The following is a 19151-nucleotide window of genomic DNA, read 5'->3' as shown; positions in this document are numbered from 1 at the left end:
TGGTCCGAAATATTATATACAAACAACAGGAAATAGTAAAAGAGGGGTAGCAGTGGCTTTTTTCATAGTAACTACTTTTCTCCTAGTAGGAAGTCAGCTCATAAGGAAAGTAAGCTGCAAATATTACATGATGCAAGTAGAGAGAAGAATGTCAAATGACCAGCTGCTGATACAGGAACAGTTACAGCAGCACTGGCATACAAACTATTCTTTCTTTTTTTGGGAGGGGGGGAGGGCAAGGATATTTATTCAGTGATTTCTTTTTTGGGGGGGGGAGGGAGGGAGGGAGGGATAGGGGAAGAGGACAATGGGAAAGGGGGTGGGGAAAAGGACAATGATCAATGATAAATATTCACTGATTTTGTGTAATGTGAATTAAACATATATCTTTCAGTGAAACCATTGAGCACACATAACTACCAGCATAAGCTTCAGTAGGGATGGATGGGGAAGAAAATTTGCCATGCCCAGGATTCATCCTGGCATTTGCCTTAAGCAATTAACAGAAGTCATGGAAAACCCAATAATATGGGAAAGTTGTGGTGGTTCCACCTGCTTTATATTTCTTCATTTGTTGCTTGTTGTCCTCAGTATTGGTGTACTGCATTGCTACACTGGCTGAAAAAATGGGTTGTGGATTCTGACACTGACTATTGCAAGTTATGTAGCCGACAGGTGGACAGTTGTATTTCATAGTACTTTAGTTTCACTGTTCACAACCCCCAATATTGCACAGTTATATGGCCAGTGCACTATTATTTAATCTTCGATAAGCCTCATCAGTAGTTAGCGGGTGAAACTCCAAATACTCCTACAGTAGTTTCTTATTGAATATCTATGAGCAGTAAAACCTAACCACAAAGTTCACAGTTCTTGAAGAATGATCACGTACGTATGGAGCTACATGCAGCCTAATTGTTTAACACTTATTCCACAGTTAATTTGAAGCATTGTTGTTGTTCTAACCAACACTGGTTACTCGTCTGAAACTTGACCGTGGACTGACTGTCTCGTGACCAAAAATTGGGCCCTTATATATCAACACAATAATCGGTACTGAAAGTACTCGTTGTTTGAAATTAAATTTACAGAAATTACAATTAAAACTTAACTTATGAAATTATCTGAATACATCGAAAAATTGCGTCTTTTTAACAGATATTATGCCAAATTATTTGTTTAAATCGTGAAATTAACAAATATAGTTGCTCAAACAATACTTTTGACAAAACTGTTTAATTACTTTGGAATTCATGAAGGGCCAGCCTTTGCTAACATGTTTTCGAATAGAGCTAAATAGATACTTTAAGATTACTATTAGTTCGTCTTTGAAATGTTTACGATTGTTACAGAATTTATACTTGTTTATAAGTGAACAGTAGAATTTGAGTTACAAAACAATTACTGATTTCACCATATAATGTAAGTTACTAACTAGGCATAACCAAAATAAATTATAAAATCAATTACATACATAAAACTAAGAACAAAATTAGATCAAGTGTTATATTCTTTTAAAACTGAGGGCCAATCTTTCTCTTTTATGAAAATGCAGATTATGCTCACGTATGTTAGTGATAAATAGTTCGAAGTAAAAAAACGAATTTAAGGAGGCAGATGGCAGAACAAGAGGGGAATTAAAATTATCCCAGCTTGCTTCATTACTAAGTGTGTTAGGCATTGAGTGCTATGGATAGACCTCATTGTTGCTATTACTACTACTACTAGTACTACTACTACTACTACTACTACTACTACTACTACAGTTACTATTTTACAAGAACTGTTTTTCACATGTTAATGAAAGGAAGAAACATATAATTTCTTGCACAGGTGCACGTATGGCTTCTGGTCACAATTTTGTTGGTTATTCCTGTAGATTATAACTGAATAAGTTGCAGAATGGTTGGAAATTAATGAATTGGGACCTAGATAAGTTGAAAGAACTACAGGTTTCTGAGAATTTCGAAGGGAGCTTTAGGCAACGACTGACTGAAATAGAGCTAAGGAACACAACAGAGGATAAATTGGTTGCAGTGAGAGTTGAGACAGTGAAGTCAGCATAGGATCAAAGAGGCAAAAAGACAAGGCACAGTAGAAGTTCTTGGATAATGTATTTGACAAAAGAACAATATATGCAAATGCAACAAAATAAGCCAGCAAAGGAGAATCCAGGAGTATAAATACTGAGACTGACAGAAAGTTGAAACCGATTAAGCAGAGATGATTGAACAAGAAATCCAAGGCTGTAGAAGCATGTGTGACTATGGGAAAGATAACTGCAGCGTAAAGGAAAATTAAAGAGACCTTTGGAAAAAAGAGAAGCACCTTTACGAATATTAAGAGCTCAGATAGCAAGCTTGTACTGAGCAGAGAAGGGAAGGCTGTGAAAGGTGGAAAGAATACACAGGGTGTCTAGTAAGGGAAACAGATATGAAGATTTTATTACAGAAAGTGAGGAGGCAGTAAATGAAGATGAAATGAGAATGTGATATTGTGGAAAGAATTTGACAGAGCATTGAAAAACAAGTTTAAAGATGCCTGCCCCAGTAGACAACACTCCATCAGCATTGTTGAGAACTTTGGGAGAGGCAGGCATGACTAACTGTTCCACCTTGTAAGCAAGATTCTATATCAGACAGATAAAATATCCTCAGATTTCACAAAGAATATAACAACTTCTATACCAAAGAAGGCAGGTGCTTACAGGTATGAATATCACCAAACCACCAATTTAATAAGTCATGGTTGAAAAATACTATTACTAATTATTTACAGAAGAAAGCAAATGCTATAGAAGCTGACCATAGGGAAGATCAATTTGATTTTTGGAGAAATGTAGGCACACACGAGGCAATACTGACCCTATGACTTACTCTAGAATATAGGTTGAAGAAAGGTAGACATATGTTTCTAACATTTGTAAATTTAGAGAAAGCTGTTTAACAATGTTGACTGGAATATGCTTTTTGAAATTATGAAGATAGATGGGGTACAGTAAAAGGAGATAACTTTTATCTTGCAACTTGTACATATTGCAGTTATAAGCATCAAAGGGCATGTAAGGGCAGCAGTAATTGAGAAGGAAATGAGACAGGGCTATGGTCTCTCCCCAATGTTATTAAATCTTTGCACTGAGCAAGCAGTAAAGAAAATCAAAGAGAAATTGGGAAAGGGAATTAAAGTTCAGGCAGAAGAAATAAAAATTCTAATTCTGTCAGAGGCAGGAAAGGAAGAGCGGTTGATTGGGATGGACAGTGTCCTGAAAAGATGCTATAAGATAAGAATCAATAAAAGTATAACAAGGATAATGAAATGTAGTTGAAATAAACTAGGTAATGCTGGCAGAAATAGATAAGAAAATGGCACACTATAGAATCAGTCAATGAGTTTTGCTATTTGGGCAGCAAAATAACTGATAGTGGCTGAAATAGAGTGATATGAAGTGAAAACTGACAATAGTAACATAAGTGTTTTTGAAAAAGAGTTATTTGTTGAAACAGAATGAGAGTAGTAACCTTGTTTGGGAGGGAAATGTGGACAGCAAGCAGTCCAGAGAAGAAAAGAACATAAGCTTCTGAAATATAGTGCTAGAAAAGAATATTGAAAATTAGATGGATAAATTGAATAACTAATAAGGAAGCAGCAAACTAAAATGACGAAAAAGAAATTTATGGCACAGATTTATTAAAAGAAGGAATCAGCTGATAGAACAGATTCTGAGGCATCAGGGAATTAGTCAGTTTGGTAATGGAAGTAAGTGTGGGGAATAAAAATTGTAGAGGGAGATTGTGGTTTGACTACAGTAAGCATCTTCAAATGAATATGGTTTGCAGTAGTTCCAGAGAGATGAAGAGGATTGCACAGGATAGACTAGCGAAGAGAGCTGCATTGAGCCAGTCTTTGAACTGAAGACCAAAAAAGTAATAACAGTTTCTTTGAAAAAGGAGAAGGCATTATTTTTTTTAAATCTTTAAAATTACATATTATTATGTAATTTTCCAGTTTGGGAAACAAATTCTTTTATGAGATCCATGATATTAATTTTTCCAGTTCTGTCTTGATTAACATGAAGAAGTAGTAGATGGGTGAATCTCGACTGTCTCATTGTCAACCTGAGACAAGCTTTAAGTCTTTACAAGGCACCTAATGACCTCTCAGAGGATGCTGGTGATACTGGAACAGTGACCAGAATGATCAGGTGAATAACTTCTTGAAACAGTTCCTTAAACCTACCACATTCTGCAGTAATTGTCTTCCATTAAAGGATGCATTACATGGTTGTACACCAGTCGTAATGGTTCACAACATCTACATAATATTTCACTTCAACTGCATAAGATTTGGACTTGATAGAGATTTGGTCAGTTTTTTGAAAAGTCCAAACACTTAACTAGTGGCTCTCATATAAAAAAATAACTTTTCGACTGCAGTACTGGTAATCTTTTATGTGTCTGGCACCTGCTTTACTTACAGCTGAGACAATAATATTATTCCATTTGATATCCCTACAAAGTGTTGCACTCAGCTGTTGGTACAAATTGACTAATTCCAGCTATGACTGGTTGGTACTATATCCACAGAATACTAATTTTTTTCATTTTATGAAGTGCTGAGTTTTACATTTTAGAACTTATGAAGCAAACATTTAAATGCACATGCCAAAGGCAAAGGAATCTGTTATACTATTTGTTTTGAATGATTTTAATATGATATCATTGTAAATTCATATGATCCTACAAATCATGGAACCAGATTTCCCTGTAGGGAGGAACCAGATTTCCCTGTAGGGAAATTGGAAGTACATACACACAGTCAGATACACAAGTGACTAAAGAAAATGCTTGAGTCATAACCACATATAATATCAGATAAATGCATTAGTGGTCATGCTTCTTTGAAACTCCCACCTATTAAAAAATTGTTTCGTTCAATAATTGAGATGCATTTTCTCTGTTCTGGTGTACTCTCATTACACTTTTTAACTTAGTGCTGGGTAGGTATTTACATTTTACACTTTTTTGTAAATATATTGTTACAGTCATCATCATCATCTTCTGCATCATCATGTATTGTTTCTTGCCACCAGCTTGTTGTCTCTTGCTACTCTGCTCCAGTCTTTTTTACTTTTCTGGAGGCTTTCTTCCACTCCTTTTAGACATACGCCACTTTCCACTTGGCCTTCCTCTTGATCTCCTAGCCCACATCTTCATCTCGTGCATCTTCCTATGTCCCCACATTGTCCTCATACATGCTCACACCATTTTAAACTTTTTCCTCAATGTTCTTTTCCAGGGGCACATCATGTGTTATTGCCCTAATCCTTTAATTTCTGATCATAATGTAACAAAAACGGAAAATTTGTTGTTAAAATGAAAAAGAAAAAGCTTTGGGAATGCATCCAGTGTGTTCTGAAAGTAGTGAGAATGCTTTCAGTGTATCTTCTGAACAGACTGTATAAGAGTGGGATAGAGGTTCTAGGGGGGCTCCCTGATCATTTAGCTCACAGAGCACACTTTTATAAGACAAGGAGGTGGGCCCAGATATAATCTCTATGATAGCACACAAAACAAAGACTACACGATTCACACATAGATGATGTACCCAGCAGTAGTGCAGGGAGGACATTTAGCCATGCAGTTAAAATAAAATAAACATGTCACATCATGGAAACTAGAGGCCCCTTATGATTGGATAAATGCTAGGAAAGATAGGGGTATAGGTTATGTGGATGTACCTCATGCACATGGCCGTATTTTTACTTGTGCATCCAAGCCATCTGAACAATTCTCCTTTATTTTTCCAGTTAATTGTAGATGGAAACTTCTCTCTTGCAATGAATTATATTGTACTGGAAAATCTTGCATGAGAATATAAAATTACTATAAAGAATTGCAGAAATGTTGAGGGAAGTGCATTTCAAAGCTGTTTAATTGTTAGTGGAAGATTTAACTACATGGTCTTCAGAGAGAGCTGCAAACCTGTTTGGGCAATAAAAATGATCCAATTTTAACATCATTCTCAGAAAACAATGGAATGTTGTGCTTGAAGGCTCTATGTGAATATGAGACTAAATGCAGATCTTGTAGGAAAAATAGCCAGGTATTGCTTTGCTGTTGCTAATCGTGATATGTAGAAACTGAGCAAAATGGTCAGGGTACTACAGAATGAAAATTGTGTATGCATACTGTGGTTGTAGCATACTGATGCTCATAGTACTAAAAGAGAGGAAATAATTCAGAGTGTCTGGCTTTCCAATCACCTCAACCAAGATGAATATAGAAGTAGGAATATTAAGTATGAAGGAATGCCTGTGCTCCATCCTCCCCCTACCCTTTGTACTAGGATATTTATTCAACATTATATGTGTCAGCTCTATATAATGATGATAAGAAAACAAGAAAGGGAAAGTGGAGCGGGGCGGGGGATGGCGGGGTGGGGGGGGTGGGGGGGACCCATTATTTTCCTTTAAAGAGTTCAGATTTTGACACAGTTCAGGGGCTTTGTTTTTAATTTTGCTACCCTGAGTTGAAACTTATTAAAAGTTTATTATTTTTACATTGTCCCAACATTTAGTCTGTTAGTCATGAAAAGGCTTGACAAGCTCCCTCAGTAGCACTTCATCCAATCTGTCACTGGAATTCTTTAATTCACTGCATTTGTATTGAATCTTACAAATATTATTTTTGTTATTGTTATTAAAAGCTATTGTAACACAGAGGCTTTTTGAGGGAATACAGTGCCCAGAGCATGGCCACAAGAACTGCACAAGAACTGTACTGGCCAGTTCCTGTCACAAAGAAAGAGAGCCGAATAAAATTAATTTGATAATTCTTACCACAGATTCAAACTGCCTACAAAATTTCAAACTCATTGATAAAAAGCTGAGACCAGACAGACCTTTAATTAACAATTCATAAAATAGAATCAATCATTTTATGCAATTAGAGTAATTTTCCCTGACCGACCAGTATCACAAAAACACTGCTTACATGAAGGACCATAAAGTGGACGAGGCAGGTTAATTTTCACATTATCCATTTAGTTATTGTAGAAAATGTTCAAAATGGCAAATTTCCTTAACAGTTCCTGGACATTACATTTGAATATAAGGTGAAGCCACATGTTAATGTAGGCATACCAGTTTTCCCTCATTTGGAGACTTTGCGCCCAAACACGTGTCCCAGCCTGAGAGGTGAAGAGACTGAGCCACCCTCTGGGGCAAGGCTGCAGAAACAGTTCATTCCCTCCCAGTGTTATGGTGGCTGCTGGGAGCTATTTGTGAACTGTGGGCGGGCACACACTGTGCGCAGTGGCTGTGTTTACAAATAGCAGCAAAAGTCAAGCTCCAGCCATTCCGATGCTGATTTTGGACACCTTCACTTCACAGACTATATTACTGCAAAAGTTACCGCATTTTATTATTCAAGCTCTTGTGGTGGGAGCAGCCATGTATTAGGGCTATCCTTGTAGATCAGAAGCTAGCAGCAATCATGTTGGTTGCTACCGAGCAGTTACACGGTTTGCACAGTGAGTGCTCAGAATTGCAACCTGACAAAATAATCATAATGAGGTAAGATTTGTTGTTCAGTCCTTTCTCATGTTTCTGTTATGTGGATCTCATGGCTAGCATCTTGTCACTCTCTTGTTCAACCATTCCTTACTCTGTAGGGACTGGATGTAATCTCATTTAACTTCACTGCATTTTAATGTTGTTCTTGTGTTAAATCTTTGTCCTACAGCAAGGTGGCTTTGAATCAAGTCACTCAGATTTGTGAGTGCATGCTAGAAAACTTGTGACACGGCTGCCTCATATTTGTGTGTTTTACTGCAATATATATGCCAATTTTTTATCATATTTACTGCGAATCATGTTCTGTAACTTTCCCACTGTCTCTTTTTTTCATTAAATGAAGCTCTCAATTAGGCAACAAAACACCTGTGGGGAGTAGTAGTCTGACACCTGAAAGGTCCAGGGACTGCAGATCAACAGGTGAGTGTAACTTCCTGTCTGCGAGAGAAAAGCAATAGGCACAACAACATCATACCACATCAATCACTCAGTTCAAACAGCATATCAGCATTTACATTGTGGTTGAAAGGCACTCCACACAATCTACCCCAACACTATACCCCTTTGTTCCCATGCATAAAACAGGAAGGGAGATTATCTTGAATTGAGTTCATGTTACAAGGTTGCAGTCAATCTGTAAAATATGATTTTCATTTCTTGATATGTAAACTGTGTAGTCTTGTTCAAATTTATCTTCAGTTAGTTATTTATCCAACATTTTCCTTTCCATTATTTCCAGTTTATGTTTACTGACAAGATATCTGTTTACAGATGTTGGAGGAGGAGGGTGTAGAAAAAGACTTTACAGAACTGCAGCGGGAGATTGAAAAACTTCTTGATGAAAGAAATAACAAGAAGCGGAAAAGAAAAGTTATAATTGGTGAGAATGAAAATTAAGATTGAGTACCTTTCAGACATTAGATTTTTCTGTATGAGTTGAACAAGCACAGCTATTAATCTGTACCTTCTGAGCCTTATTTAAGTTTCATTTTGCCTAAACTACAAAGATCAGTTAGAATGTAACTCTGTGTACAACAAAAATGTAGTAACAACAGATAAAAACTTATCAAAGCTAATAGTAATGGCATTTCTGACAAATATGAGCATCTGTTTATGCTCTCAGGACAAGAACATCTGGAATAGAGCTCACAAAAGAGCAGACTGAAAAATATGGTCAAGTTCATAACTTGTTAAATTTTTTTAAAAAGTTTTCATCTAGTTACAAATGGGCAACAGGAAAGGGGAGTATATTCAGAGATGCTGAACTGAAGGGAAGCTCAGTCCAAACACTGGCTCAAAAGAGAGATAAACTACAAGAAATAAATAGTATCATTTGACCAGCATACAAGAATCAAGTACTATAGTTCAATTCTTTTATCTTGGCGGCTCGCGCATGCCCGCCCAGACGCTGGAGATTGCTGCGTTGCCAGTTGCACACGACACACACGCCAATAGAAGCAGCGCCATAGTATAGCATAGTTTGCAAGCTTACGTGTAGGGGGGAGCGCGCAGTTCATGAAGTAAAGCCACCACGGCCGCATTAACCCTTTCGCTGCTACAAAGATGTGCTCCCTGCATTCCGCGCTGTGGGCGATTTTGTCACTGCACTGCTCGCCTGTGCAGACACATTGTGTTCCGACTGCTTTGACACTCTTTATCATTCGATTCCACAAAAACTATTTGGCTCAAAAATTAGATTTTTACCTATCTTCTTGACTGATACCTTCCCCCCATAAATGACTTAATTTTGTTTCGATGTTCAACGCAGTTATTATGCAGCATTAAATATAGTAAACCTTTGCACAAAATTTTGAAGAGTTTGCAGAGGTAAAAGTCCATAGAGTATACTTTCCGTATGGTCGATTTTAGTTGCCACAATGTTGAGAATGAAATGTGGACAAGATACCTATATATTTCATTTAATTTAAGTACCACATAAGTGTCGTGTGTAATATTGAGAAATATTCCACCTTTCGCGACTGTAACAAAAGTTTTACTTACACTGGGCACGTTTGGCTTTATTTTAAAGCACTTCAATCAATCAAAAGGAAGTAGACAAAATACATTAAACAAAACTGTGGACTTACAAAAACATTAGGACTTGAATATACCGTCTGTCAGTGAAGTGCTCAGAGCTATGTCAAATATAATTTTGTGTGTGGCACACACAAACAGCATTTATTTGCTAAAACACTTATGAGCCAACACAAACGTTGAATATTGTGCTACCGCAGCACAAAACTACGAAAGGTGACTTGGCAATGGAGGACACAAAATACAGTCCTCTTGTGATGCTTCAAAAGAGAGAAACGCGTCTGGTCTAAATAAGTCGCTTATTACAGTTGCAGAAGAGGGATATATTTCAATACCATTGGTAAAACTGCGACTGTGGAACAAAAACAAGAAATAGAACATGAATACCATTGTGTATGTGCCATACCTTTCACCGATGGAAGTGCTTTAAAATAAAGCCAAACGCGCCGTGTGTATATAAAACTTTTATTACAGTCGCAAAAGACGGAATATTTCTCAATATTACATACGACACCTATGTGGTACTTAAATTAAATGAGATATTGTTATACAGTAAATATTATATGAAATTTAGGTATCTTGTCCACATTTCATTCTCAACATTGTGGCAACTAAAATCGACCATACGGAAAGTATACGCTATGGACATTTACCTCTGCAAACTCTTCAAAATTTCGTGCAATGGTTTACTACATTTAATGCTGCACATCAAAACAAAATTAAGTCATTTATGGGGGGAAGGTATCAGGCAAGAAGACGTGTAAAAATCAAATTTTTTGGCCAAATAGTTTTTGTGAAATCGAATGATAAGTGTGTCAAAGCAGTGGGAACACCATGTGTCTGCACAGGCGAGAAGTGCAGTAGTGACAAAATCGCGCACAGCGCAGAATGCGGGGAGCACGTGTCTACAGCAGCGGAAAAGTTAATGAAGAGGCAAAGCACTAGAAATTTCATTCAAACGAATAAAATTCATGAAGTAAGGCACTCCAATATTGTTTTTAAATAAAGAAAATATTGAGCACCGCACAAGGTTTGAACTCATAACCTTTCACTTGGCAGCCCAACACCTTAACCGTTCCGCTACCTCAGCTCATCGAACAGTGAAACTCCATAAGGACTCTAACACATCACGCAACTACTTATAAACACTGTTGGTATGACTATGAATTACTCATGCTTCGTCGAAGTACAATAGGAAATAAACAATTACCGCTGTTCTTTATTGCGAAAAAGCAGTTCGTGAGATTGAAACAAACACCTTTCCTTGCTATCGCCTGAATTAGGAGTCTTTTTGCTTGTTTGGTTTAATTAATTAATAGAATATGACGCAATTGGTATAAAGAATGCTTTTTCCAAACTTTCTGTAAAAGAAAGTCTGCTATCAAGACATTGCTTTTGTTCTATTACTTTATTTATGACTGAACGTTTCTAAAACTGAAGACACTCGTCCGTGCTCTGCACTGCAGTCAAGATGTGGCAACGTCGTTCTCTGTTCATTGGCTGACTGTGTTTTGTGACGTCAGATGCGCAGAACGAACCTAAACTCGGCCGCCAAGATATATGACGCGCACTTTAGATAAGTCGTAAGTGTAAACATTTAGTAGCCAGTAAGTTAAAGAGAAGAGTTAAAGTTGGATATAAATAGCAAAAAAATAAGCAGGTATATCTGGGATTGGAAGAAATGTAAATGCAAAGACTATGATTGGGGGTAAAGTAGGTAAGGCGACATGATGGGTATAAATAGAATAAGGAAGGAGGGTAGTTAAAATGTAAACAGATTTATTGGCTACATGTCAATTACTCAGTTACTTTAGTTGCTGTATATCGAAGATGTATTTGAGTGCTGTAACTCAGGTTGAATGCAGTTCCTCCACTTAAGGTATCATCTGGGTTCAGTCTTACGTAATTTTCAAGCAATGTATGACAAGCACACCAAAAAAATGATGTAGTCGAAACAAAATATAAAACTGACACAGGTTTATTGTCTAAAAACTGGTGTATGATTGGGCTACCACCATAACAATAACATGATCACTTGATGCACTGTTCACATTGAAGATAATGGAATTTACAAATTGAAATTTTGTATTCTTTCACAAAACTGGTTAAGTAATTTAACTTCACATACAATTGCAATGTCTCTGATACAGATAGTCTACTGCAATATCACAGTTTTGGTATTAAAATTTTATAAAATGTACATCAATAACCATGTCTTAATTATTTCTGTTAATTACTTTCAAATTGCGGTAAAAATTTTGTTTCTGGTATGAATCCTGTTTTGTTACAGTGGGCTCTGTAGTAATTACTATTGCTGTTCTATGTAAAATTCGACAGTGAGTACGGCCATATATTTATATAATGTTTAACATATTTTTGATTTGGAGTACATCATTTCCGTAAACTTATCAGAACTGATTTAGTTTCATCTTAAGTCAACTAGTTCTCATTAATACAGTAGGTTAGAAATGTTACTGTTTAGTCTCTGCATGTATACGGGGTGAAGAAAAATTCATCCACTTGGACTTCACAGTGTGATTCCTCACATACTAGCAGTACAAAAATGCCCTTCACAAAATTTTGTCCTGCGTATATTTCTGACAGTAAATGAACATTAAAGATTGGCAATCTGGCAATGCCGTAATCACCTGTAAGGTAACTACCTCCATCAGCATGTTGCAGTAGTGCTGTGTAGATGATGCAGCAGATAGCATTTAGGGTCAGAATGCCAGAGGTTAAGGATTCGATTGTTGGTTGTGGCCCCTTTTTTTTTTAAATGTAGTCTGCCTGGTATGGTATTCAGCACCTTAATTGTCATATAGCAGTTACAGTGTGTCTTCTACAAAACATTTGCACTTACATACTATGAACACAGAAACTGATGTACAATTATTTTCATTGGTCAGCTTGTGAAGAAACCTTTTACATGTTGTGGACGTGAATTGTTTTGCACTACTGCATCTACTAAATTCCAAGTCTGTTTTCTGTGTCCTGTCCCCCAATGATCCCATCGATTAGTATCAACTACTATACTTGCCACATTCAGGTCCATTACATTTCATTAGGGCCTTATGTCACCAGTACGGCTAGCAAAGTGCTTTCCAAATAATTTCCAAACTGGGTTACCATTAGTACGTGTCATCACCATGGAACCAGTAATTATGCCTTTCAGCATTGACTCTGGTAAACACATGCCATTTAGTAATCTCCATGTATTATTATTATTATTATTATTATTATTATTACTATTACTGACAGAAATGTAGAAACATCATGTCCATTACTGTTAGGGAAACAGTGAAATCTGAAAATGAACATTTCACAATTAGCAGTGTCTGGATGAGTTGTGCAGAACAAAAGCTGTCAACTCACTGCGACTAATGACGTGTTTATACTGTATGCGCTGTTTGCCAGACAGAGACTAGTTGCTAGCAGAGTAATGCACCCATTACAGACTACATGTACATTCATACAGTTATTGTATTTTTTTGTGTTTCTCTAAAACAGTATGGCAGATGTATGGCATGCACAAATGATGAATATGTGGATGTGGTTCTGGTCCTTGGTGCATCTGATAACTGGGCTGGTGTAGCCACTTGTGAGTATTCTGCTGGTCGACTGGATAAAAATGTGTTTCATCATCTGGAGCTTTGTCTTTGGAAGACATGTTCTCTCCTTCTACTATTGCTTGACAGAGGTCATCCATTGGTTCGCTGTACTCCAGCTACTGAGGAAGCTATCCTGAAGGTCATACACCAAGAACCTCAAAGACAGTTGCACGGTCATTGATATGCTTCACGAGCATGGGCTGTGCCTCTGTCACTACTCTTTAACGCAACACCTGCATTCTGTAGACTGTTGTCTGTACAGGCTTGGATCCAGGGGAGGGTAAACAGGGGTATCTGCCTCAGGTGGCAATTTCAGGGGTGCCACATTTATATTCTTGAAGAAAGAAATGTTGTTTCACAAAGCACCTAACATCCAGTGCACTTTGGTCTATCGATTATTCGTATGATTTTGAAACGCATCTCTGTTGGTTTTTGAATATTTTTAATACATTCTAGGTTAATTTCTGAATGAATCATAAGTTGATTTTTGAATGTTTGCGTAGTATACATGAAGCCTCTGCCAGGGGAATCTGCGTCACATCTAGAAATAAAAAACTTTCCCACAGACAAAAGGGGGCTTTACGGGCTGACCCAAATAAACCTGAATGGGTGAATAGTCTGTCGATGTTTGTTTATGTAGTTGATTGAATGTGTGAATGATAATTATTGTTATAATTATTAGCAAAATCCATAAATTCAGACTAACAGAGTGGAAATAAATGACTAACAGGAATAACAGGTTAGAAAGATTATGTATTATCTTCTCAGATCCAAGAAAATGAAATTTTGACAGAAAATTTTTGCCAGATCACTACACTACCAGTTGTAACCTCCCCAGTTAGAGACCATTTTAAGTTCTTTTCTTTGAATATCAAGGAAAATGCATTGTATGAATGCATTGTATGAACACATAACAACACCTAACCACAGAATAAATGCGGGATAATTAAACTGCTGTATCTGGCGGGGTCAGTGGGGTTAGCAGGGGAATAAGTTTTGACAGTGGCAAGAATAGTTACAGAATTAGTAATGACAAGATTGTTTGTTAGAATGAGGAAGGAGAAGAAACAGGGACATTCGAAAAATTATGAGGAAGAATATGATGATTCCAAATTTATGTCAAAATTTCATGCTAGTACTTTTCAGCCGCATGCTTAACAAACTGTAGCATATGAATAAAATGTGAAACTATTTCCTGACATAAAACTTTTTACTTTTAGTAGGCTTAACAGGCTTTTGATATTGGTACTTCGTGAATTATATTGTCATGTTATGTACATAAATGAGGTAGACAGAAATGGCCATTTGTACCAAAACAGTATTGCATATGTGGCATGTGTTAGAATTGCTGCAATATTATAAAGCCCAATTTTTTTTATCTATCCAACAGTGACAAAATACATGTATTCAAATCGAGAAACATACCAGTTTTGGGTACTATTTGTATTAATGGCTTTTTCAGTATCACACAATGACATTTTAATTTTCTTGTAGTAAAATGTTTGACGAAATTTGATGAGGTAATAGAGTCTTTCATTGAAGTAAAGCTGTAGCAAGATTAGAGAAAAAAAATGCTGGGATCTGAGGACTGAAGAAATAGGTACTGTCTTGTCTTTTGTCTTTACTGGTTTCTGTTTCCTATATTTAATTTTATCACATGAAAGAAAAAGTTTTAGCTAATAGGCAGTAAAGAGTGCAAATTTTCTGGAGAATTCTTATTCTTCTGGTTACAAACAATGCCACCCAGTATTAATTCTGAGTTTTTTTTTAATGGGAGTAGGATGTGAACTGGCCAACTGGGAGGAAGAGCACCACAGGACATTGTAATTTCCACTGTCCCGAATATAGGTTTGTGGCTTCCATTACAAAATATATATGTCTGAACTCCACAGAGTGAAATGCAGTGACGTCTGTGTGAAGAGGTGTGGCACACACTTTGGCACCTGTAAGACCAAATAACACGTCTTACATTTCCTCGAACACATATGCTTTATATATCAAACTCTTCAGAAAGATGTGCACTGCAAAATGAACATATTAAATTTTATTTTTATTTTCTATTTTTGACATCCTGTCTCAGATTATTGAGGGGGGCAGGGGGGGGGGGTGCCACAATCAAGTGTTTGCCTTTGTTCAGAAATATCATAGATCTGGGGCTGTCTCTGTGGATGTAATTCTGTCATTGGTTCCAACAACTACAGGAAGCCAATGACAACTTCATGAACACTGTAATAGGATCAGATGAAGCTACATTCACTCATGAGGGTGTCTTCAATATGCACAATGCTCACCATTGGTGTGATGTTAATCTGCACATCATCCACGAGCATGGATGGCAAGTTCACTTTGGCATCAACATCTGTGTCAGAATATTGTCAGACAGGAGTTGTGGTCCCACTTGTTGCCTGTCAGGTTGACTGCACTCCTTTCAACTATTTGCCTGACACACTGTAAGATGTTCCACTCCATGTTCGGCAGAGTTTATCATTCCAACATGATGGTGCATTTCCACACTTTGGAATTAATGTGCAATGGCATGTAGACAGAACATTTCCAGGGAAATGCCTCAGACAGGGAGGTACAGTTATGGCCTCCACATTCAACTCACTGAAATCCCCCTGGATTTCTTCCTGTGGGGACACTTGAGGGAGCATGTGTATTTTACTCTGCCAACATATATGGAGGAACAGATAGCAGGTGCATATGCTGCTCTTTTATCTGTGGATGCAGCCATGTTGTGAAGAATCCAGAGCTGCATGATCCAGTGGGTCTCGTAATGTTTGGGCGCGCGTGAGGGTCATTTTGAGCATCTGCTCTGAGGACAATATACTCCTTTGTAAAAGTCATGCTGTCAGTAATATGGAAAATATTATTGTCACTGGTTGCTAATGTGTTCACCTTAGCAGATGTACTGCATGTAATGTGAATGACTGTTAGATGTTGAGGGTTATTTAACTGTGCATTCATCTTTAGCATCTCAAAATTGTTATTCTGTCCTATGATAGGTCATTTATTTCGTCTGTCTATTTCTAACTTGTCTGACCACATTTTTGTTATGTTCATCATTACAAAACATTGTACTATCTGAACATCAGATATGTTAAGAAATGGTGTGTACTGCTGTATTACATGGCAGAATGAAACTGGCAAATAAAAACAAATACGTCTTGACACAGAGTTGAAACCTCGATCTCCACCATGCTAAACCAAAATGCTATCCACTGCACCAGCTGCACAACACTATCCTATATGCTGACAGAGGTAGTTAACGTACATGTGATTACGGAGTTGCCAGATTGGCAATCTTTAATGTCCATTTACTGCCGGAAATAGGCGCAGAATGAAATTTTGTGACAGACGTTTTTGTATTACTAGCATGTGACAGAAGGCACTGTGGAGGCCAAGTATGCAAATTTTTCTTCCCTCCTGTATAACTTCATGCAAGTATTGCATGATAGTATCGTAATCTCCAATATGTGTGTGATTGTACTCTTCATTCAATACTGTCCCATTTTGATACATTACAGGGTGAATGTAAAGATCACACACACACACACACACACACACACACACACACACACACACACGCACACATATACACATACACACAAAGAAAATATTTTATATTTCCTTAGCAGTGAAATTTTAATTGAGATTTTTTCTTGGTTGTATGGAGAGCTGAGGTCACTGTGAGTGCAGGTAGTCTTGACACAGAGTTGAAACCTCGATCTCCACCATGCTAACCCAAAATGCTATCCACTGCACCAGCTGCACAACACTATCCTATATGCTGACAGAGGTAGTTAACGTACATGTGATTACGGAGTTGCCAGATTGGCAATCTTTAATGTCCATTTACTGCCGGAAATAGGCGCAGGATGAAATTTTGTGACAGACGTTTTTGCATTACTAGCATGTGACAGAAGGCACTGTGGAGGCCAAGTATGCAAATTTTTCTTCCCTCCTGTATAACTTCATGCAAGTATTGCATGATAGTATCGTAATCTCCAATATGTGTGTGATTGTACTCTTCATTCAATACTGTCCCATTTTGATACATTACAGGGTGAATGTAAAGATCACACACACACACACACACACACACACATATACACATACACACTTATATTTCCTTAGCAGTGAAATTTTAATTGAGATTTTTTCTTGGTTGTATGGAGAGCTGAGGTCACTGTGAGTGCAGGTAGTCTGGTTTGTTGTATTACTTTTGTAATATGTACCGTCTTGACTTGTTGCAGACCTTGTTAAAGATGCCCTGTTAATGAAAGAAATAATTCCTGCTGTAAGATATGTTTCAAAAATTTAAATTTTTCATTAATTGTTTTGCACTCATTTTTTAACTATCACATTTATGCTCAAACAATGGAAAATCCAAGATGGAATAATGACAATATTATGAAAGGGATCGGTTGCTACTCACCGTACAGTCAGACAGGCGCAACAAAAAGACAGCTATACATTTAACCTTATGGCCAAAAGGCCTCCTCCTAAAGTACAAACCCCCACATTCTCAGAACCACAACTCACACACACACACGACAGTTGCTGTGCGCAGTTCAGCCTTAATGGCCAGAGACAGTAATCATGTATATGTGAGTTTTGCTTGAGTGAATGTGTGTGTTATCTATTTTAGAAGAAGGCTTTTTGGCCGAAAGCCTAAATATATAGCAGTATTTTTGTCGTGTCTATGTTCACTCAAATTTTTGTTCAGCTGTACTAAGATAGAACAATGCGGATTCTTTGTAGTTATTACATGAAGACTATCTCAATACAACAGTGCAAGAATTTGGTAGATAAAAAAAAAATCAAATGAAGTTGGTATTTGCTGTAAAAGGAATACAAAGCTGATTAACTGTCCTCACCCAAAAGGCAACCTCAGCTCTCCAGGAGCCCAAGGCAAGATTTCAATCAATATTTCACTGCTAAGTAGGATTTTGAGCTGGTGTGGGAAAAATAAAATTGTGCATGGAATAATAGATATAGTGTCTCTTTCTCTCATAAAACTTTCACAGAAAAAAAAGCTTAATTAGCATATCTGAAATTCAAGCACTCACTACTACATGAGACATTGATGACTTCCTTGTCAGACTGGCTTACTAGTGATGAAAAGAGAAACATGACCATCATTCACAGGAACATATGGATACACACAAAAATAATGTGTACTAGCTTCAGGGGTACTGGTTGTGCTGTAAAGAAATCTAGTTTAAATGTAGAGGTACATTTTGGGACTATGACTGAGTTATTTTTACTTATAGTAGTACACTTTGCCATCAGTTTCTTATGGGTAGGGGAAGGATATCCAGGCAGCTTTATATACTGTTGTTTCACATATTGTGGACATATTTCAAAGACAAAAAACAGAGAACTTTTTATGTAGATCATGTGCCACCTTGCTGCCAGAAAACACAAAAACACTTGACTGCAATGAAGTCTTGTATGTAGGAAACATATATTCAAATGTTCTGTACGCAACATGCTTTTCAATGCATGTTTTTGACTATAATATTTTAACAATTAACATATTTTTTTCTTCTAGATGCAGGTCCAAATTCTGATAATGAATGTGAAGAGGCTGAAAATTTTATTGTGGAATCAACACTGGGAACAATTGAGGGCTGTCTTACAGATGATGTCAACTGCTCATCCAATAGCGGCAATGTTGTAGGATTAGGTAAGTTGATAGATCAGACTGTGTAGATGAATGGCATTTTATACTTCCTTAAAAGATAATCTGAATGCATTGTTCTTGGGTTAATGCTAGGAATTTTTTGTCTAACCATCACTGTATAGACTAAGACAACTTATTTGCTATCATCAACTGGGTTTCTTGAATGAAACTTTCACACCACAGCAGACTGTACTTTGATGTGAAACTTTCTGGCAGATTGAAGCTTTGTGCCAGACTGAAACTCAAA

At 37.1% G+C, this 19151-nt stretch overlaps 1 protein-coding gene across 2 annotated transcripts in view; it reads left to right on the top strand.

Moving 5' to 3' along the window:
• LOC124789919 (transcription factor IIIB 90 kDa subunit) overlaps nt 1-19151 on the top strand; it is a 378195-nt gene that overhangs the window by 315713 nt on the left and 43331 nt on the right. For both annotated transcript variants that reach the window (XM_047257442.1, XM_047257452.1), the window contains exons 8-9: nt 8345-8453; nt 18773-18907. In XM_047257442.1, coding sequence (XP_047113398.1) covers nt 8345-8453; nt 18773-18907 — 244 coding nt within the window. The remainder of the gene's footprint in view (nt 1-8344; nt 8454-18772; nt 18908-19151) is intronic.

Source organism: Schistocerca piceifrons, chromosome 1 (genome assembly GCF_021461385.2).
Source record: "Schistocerca piceifrons isolate TAMUIC-IGC-003096 chromosome 1, iqSchPice1.1, whole genome shotgun sequence".
NCBI lineage: Eukaryota > Metazoa > Arthropoda > Insecta > Orthoptera > Acrididae > Schistocerca > Schistocerca piceifrons.
Note: the sequence above shows the minus strand (reverse complement) of the source record. Positions and strands in the feature narration are given on the sequence as shown.